Source organism: Mastomys coucha, unplaced genomic scaffold, assembly GCF_008632895.1.
Source record: "Mastomys coucha isolate ucsf_1 unplaced genomic scaffold, UCSF_Mcou_1 pScaffold22, whole genome shotgun sequence".
Taxonomy (NCBI): domain Eukaryota; kingdom Metazoa; phylum Chordata; class Mammalia; order Rodentia; family Muridae; genus Mastomys; species Mastomys coucha.
The window spans coordinates 21,152,421-21,162,175 of record NW_022196905.1 but is presented as its reverse complement, the minus strand read 5'-3'; the positions used below and the strand labels follow the sequence as shown (position 1 = coordinate 21,162,175).

The following is a 9,755-nucleotide window of genomic DNA, read 5'->3' as shown; positions in this document are numbered from 1 at the left end:
AACAACTGCTTAGATTTTTCATTCTATTCAGACAGAGATCCAGGTGACATGTTTGCAGAGAGACATCATGGCCACAGAATAACCGGAAAGAAGACAAACTTAGGCACATCACCAAATTTATCAATATGAGGTCTCAGAACAGACACCTTACACTTAATAGCTCAGAGTTGGGGAAAGGCTCTCAAGAGTTGGCTAGAAAAAAAAAAAAAAAGAGTTGGTTGGTTGGCTGAAACATGGACCAAACAATATCCACCTTGAGTAAACTATAAATGGTAGATCTGCCTTGGTTTAACATAAAAGGAGATATTTAAAAGTTTAAGGAGATTGAAATATTGAATGGTTTGTCATTTAATCCCTACTTACCTGGGAATGCACAGCAGAAATACCTCCTACCATCATTATGAGAACTATATTTTGGGAGAGGAGCCACAGCATCCCTGAGAGTTCTGTGATTGCTATTGTTTTGTAGGCCAGTGGGAATCATAGCCACTCAGATGGACAAACATAAATGCAGTGGGAGTGACTAGATTCCAAAATGGCACAGGCCAAGTGTGTCAACTGCCAGAGACAAGGTAAGTGTTGTTATGGTAGCATAATGACAAAGTTAAAGTATTCCATAATTCAGGTAACAAATAGGTTGTCTGGAATAGAGAGAGCTCCTCAGGCATCTCTCACTATTACCATTCTCTGTGATTAAAGTGTGTGGAAAACTCCAGTCCAATCCAGACAGGGCTGCTGCTGCTACTGTTCTATTTAGTTAGGAACTTGCTGTGTGCATAGGGAAAAAGAGATCTTTTCTCTTGCCAATCTTACCACCTCCTCTTGTAACATGAGATTAGGTTACATTGTAGTATTTAAGTTATGGAATATCATAAAATGATTACTTACTTTTTAGAGTCTATATGTCACATATACTTGCTTTTTCCATCCTTTTCACTTTATTGTACAACATGAGATGTAGCCGTATCATACTATTTAAGTCATGGAATGTTGAGAAAAAAAGAAAACTATGCCACAGCAAACTCTGTCTGGCAAGGGGACTAGTATGTTTATAATAGTAGGCATAATAGTCCAGTCACATCAGATAGAATCTTGCCTTTAGTTGGAAATGATGCCTGATTTAAGATATGTTGACATGCTGTGGCTAATTTCTATATATCCAACCTGATTAGACATGATCAGATATTATTCTGAGAGTATCTGTGGGATGATTAGATGAGATGAACACTTCAGTAGGTTGACTGAATGCAGTAGATGAACCTTCTGAGGTGTGTGTATCTTAACCTATCAATCAAAAAATAACTAGGAAGAAAAGTTGTTTTTCTGTCTAAAATAATTCCTCTTATCTGATTGTAATAAAGCTAGAACATAGCCTTTTTATTGATATCAGAAATATCAGTTTTTCTGGCATTTCTCATCTTTCTTTCCCACTCCTCCTCCTGCCCCTGCTCTGCTTACTCCTTCTCCTCTCCCTGCTCCTCCTGCCCCTGCTCCTCCTGCCCCTGCTTCTCCTCTCCCTGCTCCTCCTGCCCCTGCTCCTCCTGCCCCTGCTTCTCCTCTCCCTGCTCCTCCTGCCCCTGCTCCTCCTGCCCCTGCTCCTATTCCTCCTGCTCTTCCTCCTGGTCCTTCATCTTCCCCTACTCCTCCTCTCTCTGATCCTCCTTCTACTCCTCCTCCTTCCCTTGCTCCTCCTAATCCTCCTCTTTTCCCTGTTCCCCTCCACTTCTCCTTTTGTTCCTATTCTTCCTGCTCCTTCTCTCCCAGCTTCTCCTCCCTCTGCTCCTCCTCCTGCTCCTCCTTCTATTCCTACCCCTGTTCTTCCTCCTTTTCCTATGCATCTCTTCCTCTTGTTCACCCTCCTACTTTTTCCTCTGCTGCTCCTCCTCCATTTTGTTTTTATTTTTTATTATTTTTATTTATTTTTCTTTGTTGTTTTTTGAGACGAGGACCTATTCTGTTCAGACTGTTCTGGAATTCACAGGCATTTTCCCCTTTCATTTTTTTCAAATAAGATTACAGCTGTGAGCCACCATACGCAGCATCTCCCTTGGACTTGAGCCTGTTGGCCCTGGACCAAGAACTGCACCAATATCTCTCTGTGTCTCTCACCTGCTGGATCATCTTTAATCTGAGTCTTCACCCCCACCCCACAAGTGTATGAGCCAATTCTGCCAACCTATCATCACTTACTCTGTGTTTCTCTGAGAAGTCTAATAGTACCTTTCCTGAAATCTCTCAGTACATAGTTGTAGTCCTGGTATAATGCTGGTTGCAGGAGCATAGAAACTCCTGTCATAAATGTCTCGAGGCTCAGATACTTCCTTATATTAAACAAATAAACAAATAAACAACAAACAAACATGGCAGCCATATGTGATATATAGAAATCTAAGTATAATCTGCAAAGAAAGCCACAGTCAAACTGCTTGGATAAACCTGCAGGCCATTGAGGAGGCAAGGTCTAGGAAAGATGCCCCGAGGGGATCAGGAGGACCTACTTAACTACACTCGGCTCCACTGTGCTATATAAAGGCTTTCAATCTCCCTCTGCCACTTATGTAATAGATAATAAGAAATTAATGTTTTTTTAGATGATAGAATAGCTCCTTTGCTGACACCAATGGGTCATTGTTTCCTGTTGCAAAAGATATTTTATAGAAGAGCCAGAGCTTGTGAAAACTGCTTTATGAAATGGAAGGCCACAGTATTGTGTTGCCTGATGTCCTGGCCACAACCAGGGGCCACAGGAAGTGAGGAGCGCCTGGCCTCTGTGACAATGGAGCAATCAATGGCTCTCAGCTAAAGAAGCACAAGTAGTTCAGCAGTGCCACATAAGCCTGAGAACCTGAGTTGAAGTTCATGAACCCATATACAAAGTTGGGCATTGTGGCACAAACTTGTGATCCCAGCACTGGGGAGTGACAGGTGACAGGTGAATCCCAAAACTTCCTAACTAGTCCACCTAGCATAGTGCTAACCAAAGGCCCTGTCTCAAGAATAAGGTGCCTGGCATTCCTGAGAAATGGCACCTGCACACACGCACACACACACACACACACACACACACACACACACACACACACGGGGTGGGGGGGAGAGAAAGAGATCATATGGGGCTCAGGAGTAGCCTCAGGCATGTTGTGCTTATATGCACTTTCTGTGAGTAACTTGCTCTTTGCTTGAGCTCTGAATATTTTATCCTAGCCCTCCTGGTAGAGAGGAGTTGAGGGCAGAGAATGCAGTTAGGCAAAGTAGCAAAATGAGCTCCAGCCACCCCCCAAACCCTTTTCTTTCCCAGGTGTCTGCTGTGGGATTACCAAAATGTAAATATCTTGGTAAATTAATACAATACTTGACAATTTAGGAAAGAGGAGAAAAACAGAGCTCCACCACTTACTTACATCAGGGAGGTCAGTGGAAAACGTGGCCCTTGCCTCTCATGCACATGCCATTGTGTGGGGTCTGGGAAATAATGGGCATGCTCCTTCTTTATGTCCAGGGGAGGGCAGTCTCTTAGAGCCAGCCCAACCCTCCCTAACACCACACAAGTAGTGAGAAGCTAAGATTTCTCAGCAGAGGCAGAGCACCAGGGGACATTTGATGCCTGCCTTATTCAAGTCACCAGTAATCTGTCTTGCATCACCCACTTTTGTTAGAGTTGGCTAATAGGCAGCGGGCTTCTGCTGAAGACTGGTATATAAGCAATGACCCTGCAAGCTGACTTCCTGAACTGAGGCAGGGAGCAGCCAGTATGGGGCATGCAGGGCGCCAGTTTCAAGCCCTGCTCTGGAAGAACTGGCTCTGCAGACTCCGACACCCAGTAAGTGTCATGTGCTTTCAGAGGGTTTTGGGAGGGAGGAATGGGATAGGGATCAGGGTCTGATCTGGAATCCCCTGATTCTTAGAAGGTACAAAATCCACTGGGGGCCTAGACTGCAGGTTAATTTCCCATCAGAGCCTACCCTATGGGCCAATGTTGCTGAACTCTCATGGAAAGTTTATTGCTGATTGAATCTTATCGGACAAGGGTTATTTAGAAATAAAGTGACAAGCAGATCTGGAAGAATTGGCTTTTGGGGCAGTTGACATATATATGTATATATATATACATATATATATATACATATATATACATATATACATATATATAAAACAGCTGACCTGTAAACCTTCAGGCTTAAGAAACAAAGCATCAGAAAGGTTTAATGCATAAAGAAGCATAAACATAATATTATGGATGCTAACTCTAAAGCCCAAGGACTAAGAACATAAATGGGCTTCAAACCACACACTCCTCAGTGTTAGTCTGTGATGTCCTCTCTTAGTGTTAATTCATATCTCCATCCCTCCTGTCCGCATAACCAATTTAGTTTAGAACAGCTAGGATTTCCTGAACAGATTGGAGTTATACAAACCAAGCTTATGCTAATATCTTCGTTTAAAAAATCCCCTAAATGTGGATTTTATTAAAGCATAGTTGTGTCAAACAGTCCTTTATTCCTGATGCTCCTGGGTAAGGCTCAGCAGTAGAGATGTCTCCTTAGGCAATGGGCCTGCCTGTCATGACAACTGAATTTCATTTGGTTTACTCCCTCAGCAGACCATCTTTCCATTCTTCTCATGATAGAGCAAATTTTTAAAGGAGCAGTTCTCTGTCATGAGTCTTGAGAATCAGAAGAATATAGTTGGGAATTTGATTTATGAAGGTTTTAATATCAGAGATGAGCAAGTGAGACACAGGTTTCTGATGAACTATGAATGTGTTCTTTGTAATATGTTTTTCCTTTTATGAACGGTGGGTTTCATTAACATGTAAGTTTTGGGATCTATACCTATCATTTGGCAAAGCAGTGTTGCAGAGGAGGCCAGCTTCCTATGAACACATTGTTCTTTTCCTTTTGAGTATGTGAATTCCTTAACTTCAATAGCTTAGTGACTAAATGATGAGTGGCACCCAGACTCCCCCACTCCTTAGAGGTAGCAAGGCAATCCTTGCTGTGGGGCACCATCCTCAACAGAATTATTCTGCTCATACATTTATCTGTTTGGTGATTGCTTGTTTAAAGTGTAGACCTCTGTACCTCATCCTTCACCATCTCCTTTTCCTCTCCAGTATTTATCTTCTATAAGGGTATGCTGCAGAGTTACTTGTTCATTGCTTGCCTGTGGGTCCTGTGTTAGAGTGCACTACCAAGGAGAGTAGAAAAATTTCCCAGTTGTTTACCATATGTACACAGCTTCTAGAGTATCACCTGCCACACAAGAGGTATCCAGAAAACCTCGGCTGAGACAGGTGTGGTGCCACATATCTGGAATTCTAGTACTTTGGAAGTAGAGGCAGGAAGATAAAGGAGTTCAGGGTGATTGTCTGCTACATAGCGAGTTCAAAGTCAGTTTGAGTTATAGGAGGTACTGCCTTAAAAAAACTCATGATTATGACAATAAAAATACATCTTTAGTCGGATTAGTAAAAGCAGTAATACAGTATCTGCTTAATACATTTATATAGTCTCTAGCAGGGTCCACAAGACAAGTGTGAACCAGCTCCAGGGGCTATAATCAGGTCTAAGAAAACCAACCAAATACATAATTGAATATTATATGACCCCCTTTTCAGGGACTACCTCCCACAGATGTCTTTGTCCAAATGGGAGATGTTAACTGCACAAAGTCACCTGTTGTGGCTCTGTTCTTCACACAACAGAGCCTAAAGGGACACAGGAACTCGTGTAGAATGTGCAGTTTTTGACATTCATTAGCATTTACTAGTTGACTCAGACAATGGTTTTAGCTGGATTTCCTCCCTGTGAGATGGCCAGAATGGTTAATGTATTTGACATGTTCACAACAGGGCCCCTCAGATGAGTGGGAGCGATTTGTATCACAGCACAGAATGTAAGACATTAGTGCCTTGGATATCTAGGACATGAGCTGTGGGCTCTGAGATGAGAGGCTAGAGAGAGCTCTAGGCTATTAGCTTGCTGAACCAGGGACAGGTCAGAGCAGAACCTTAGAGGCAATAGGATGGCAATGTATTCACATCTCTTAGTCAGTTGCAGTGGAAACATTGAGAGTAGGTCCTTCTGGGTGAATGTCTTTAAACTAATCTACATTTTCTAGCTTCCTGATTTCCAATAGTGATGTGTAAATTCTTATTTTTGCATTATGGAAATAGAGCATTGGCACAGAAGGGGACAATCAATCTAAGTGGAGATAGTTCCAAATACATGTTTATTCAGTATATTCAGCTTATTATTTGTATAATAAAGGAAGCTTGTCTGTTTTACACACAATTAAAAGCTTGTTCATTTGGTTATTTTTATGATCATAGATCCTTTATTTAAGGTTTTTATTTTTGTTTGTTTCTTTTGTTTTTGTTGTTTTGCACTTTGTTTTTGGCCTCTCTACATAGCCCTGGCTGTCCTGGAGCTGACTATGTAGACCAGACCAGCCTTGAACTCACAGTGATCCACCTGCCTCTGCATCCCAAGGTGCTGAGACTAAAGGTGTGCCTAAATCCTTTATCTTTAAATTATGTGTATTTGTCTATGGATGTGTACATATGAATGTTGGCCTGAAGAGGGTATCAGGTCTTCTGGATTTGGCATTACAGACAGTTGTGAGTCAAAGTTTGTGAGTTCTGGGAACTAAATTTGAGTTCTCTGGAAAAGCAATATAGATTTTTAATGACTGAGTCATTTTTCTAGCCTACACTGTTCTTTTAAAAAGCATTTTGTTATAGATATTTCAGAAAAACAAAGATGACAGGTAAATAATGTTCATCTTCACAGATGGCTAAGATTCTACTATCCTTGAATAATTGCTTATCAGAAGTCTAATTTTATATTTAAAGCCACTCATTTTATTATTCTCAAGTTTTCATTTATTACAAGCATAAGAACAAGGAACAGTTTTAAATCCCATGAAATTCCACTGTAATGATTTAAATGCTTGTTTCCATGGCTTATATAATATACATTTTTGATTGTTAATGTCATAGACTTCCCTTTTCTCATTAAGCACTGAAGCCTAACATTTTAAAAGCTGATGTATAGTCTTCCTATTCAATGGCTTTATTGCACAATAGTTCATTGTTGGATGCACATAATTTATTTGACTATTTCCTTGAGGCATGAAGGTACATCTTTTGCATGTATGGTGTGTGTATGTGTTTATGTCCATGTAGGGTGTGTGTGTGTGTGTGTGTGTGTGTGTGTGTGTGTGTGTGTGTCAGAGACTGACATAAGTGTATTTGTATTGCTCCCCACATTAGGTTTTGAGTCAAAGTCTCAAATCTGGAGCTCATTGATTCAGTGAGACTAGTTGGCCATTAAGCTCCAGGGATCCTCCTATTCATACCTGTGTTAGGATCATAGGTGTGAGACACCTTGCAGTTTTTCCCCCTTTATTAAGTGGATGATGGGGATCCAGACTCAGGTTTTAATCCTTGTATAGAAAGCACATTACCAACTGGTTCTTCTCTTCAGTCCCAGGCTTATCATCTTGGAAATCTTGTTCTTTGATTAGCTTCCTGGAGCAGACTTCCTAGACCTGTTGATTCTGAGCATGTTGATGGAAGTGGAATGCTGTCCTCAGGAGTATCCATAGATAGATTGTGACCAACCTCATCAGCACTATTATATCCAGGACTTATGAGCCCGTGGTTTATATGCATGAAGCTATATATTTGTATTTTACTTATCTTAACTATACAGCAACTAAATTCATTACTTATTACTTTAAAAATAAAATAAGTATGCTGTTAGCCAAGTTGGTTGGTTAATCATGATTGTCAACTTGATAGGATTTAGAATTGCCATGGAATCAAACATCTGGGCATATTTGTGGGAGGCAATCTAGATTAAGATAACTAAAAGTGGGAAGACTCATCCTAAATGCTTGGCTCCATAGACTGGGGTCTCAGACTAAATAAGGAGATAGTAAGAAATGGGTAATAAGCATTACATCACTCTCTACTTCCTGACTGGGGTTGCAATGTGATCAGCTGCCTCTTATTTCTTCTCTAACTTCCCTGACACTGTGGTCTGTATCTCTCCCAAACTGTAAGCCAAAATAAATGATTTTTAAAATTTCTTTTGTCAAGTATTTTGTCATAGCAATGAGGCAAGTAACTAATTTACCAAGTGTTGCTTCTTGGTTCTTCCTTCTTCTCCTCCTTCTCCTCTCCCTCCTCCTCCTCTTCTTTTAATAATTCTCTGCTTTGATGTAGTTTGGAGTGGCTGAGCCCACCCTGTTTACTGTGGATGACAACACTGTCCAACCTGACCTTTGATCTTTTTGGGGGTCACTGCTGTTAGATCTCATGAATCTTGATTCCTGTTCTTAATGATGCCTGCTAACGTCTTTCCCTTTGCCCCCAACTGGAGGAGATCCCTATCATTTATCAGCTAATGAAAGCTAACACAGCTCTCTGAGTTTGGACAGTCTTTTTGAAGACTTTGGTTAGTAGTTGGGATTGAAGTGTTATGTGGTATACATGGTCAGCACATTGGATCTTGAATGTTCTGTAAAATCTGAGGGGGAAGAGGCTTGGTCTATAGGAGATGCTGTGAGACTTTATGGCAGCTTTAAGTGATAGAGGCTATGGAAAGTTATTAGGTCATTGCAGGCATGCTGTTGAAGTGGATTGTGAGACCCTGATCTTTTATTCTCCTTCTTTGCTTCCTGGCTTATGATATTTATGAGTGGTTTTTCTCTACAACAAATTCCTTCCATGATGTGTGGTGTCACTACAGGCTGGAAACAACAGGTCAATTGATCATAGACCAAAAATTCTATGACTGTGGGGCAAATTAATTTTTCCCTCTATAACATGATTATGGCAGTTACTTTGTTATTGTAGCAGAGAACTGACTAATACAGGCATTGTGGTTCTAAATATAGTTAATTCTCAACTACAGGCACTAAAGGACAAAACTGTATTGTAAATGTTCTTTGCTCTGTACTCTTCGATGCATAACCACATGACACATATTCTAGACTCCATACCTCTCTTACACTTAAGTCTCAGTGTTGTTGGTTTAATGTCTTTAAATTTTCATTATTTGATGTCAGTGTGTTTTGGGTTTGTCTGCACATGTGTATGCTGTTCCCAAGAAGATTTAACCTTTAGATCTTTTAGCAGGAATTGCTGGAATTTTTCAATATTTTGTCCTTGATGATGGCAATGAATATGTCTTTAATGTACAGCCATGTCTCTAGCCTTGTATTTATTTATTTTTTTAGTTTTTCGAGACAGGGTTTCTCTGTATAGCCCTGGCTGTCCTGGAACTCGCTCTGTAGACCAGGCTGGCCTTGAACTCCAAGATCTGCCTGCCTCTGTCTCCCAAGTGCTGGAATTAAAGGTATGTGCCACCACCACCCATCTGTGTTGTTGGTTTAAAAAGCCATAGTGATACCACAAATATTTTGTTATATGGAGATAGAGTTATGGTACCCTTTCCATGTTCCTCTTTCAGGCATGGCTTGAAGAAATCTATGAGGATATCAGAGTGCCAGTATAGTAGCTTCTATGCTCAACACACAGTCAAGTTCAAGTATGCTTTCATTAGTGAGTTCTCAATTGGCCTAGCCCAAGCAGGTTGAATCTCAGCCTGAGTCTCTAACTCGGAACCATCTACTCTTAGGCCTAACCACGAAAACATTCTTTTTAAAATGTTCTTCCTTAGAACAACCCACATTCCACAAGGAACTCAAGAAGAAGGAAGACCAAAAGGTAGACATTTCATTCTTTC

General features: G+C 40.8%; 1 protein-coding gene across 1 annotated transcript in view; it reads left to right on the top strand.

Annotated features, from left to right (window-relative positions):
* Nucleotides 1–3,751: 3,751 nt before the first annotated feature.
* Abca13 (ATP binding cassette subfamily A member 13) overlaps nt 3,752–9,755 on the top strand; it is a 437,491-nt gene continuing 431,487 nt past the window's right edge. Inside the window, exon 1 of the mRNA XM_031342061.1 lies at nt 3,752–3,820. Coding sequence (XP_031197921.1) covers nt 3,752–3,820 — 69 coding nt within the window. The remainder of the gene's footprint in view (nt 3,821–9,755) is intronic.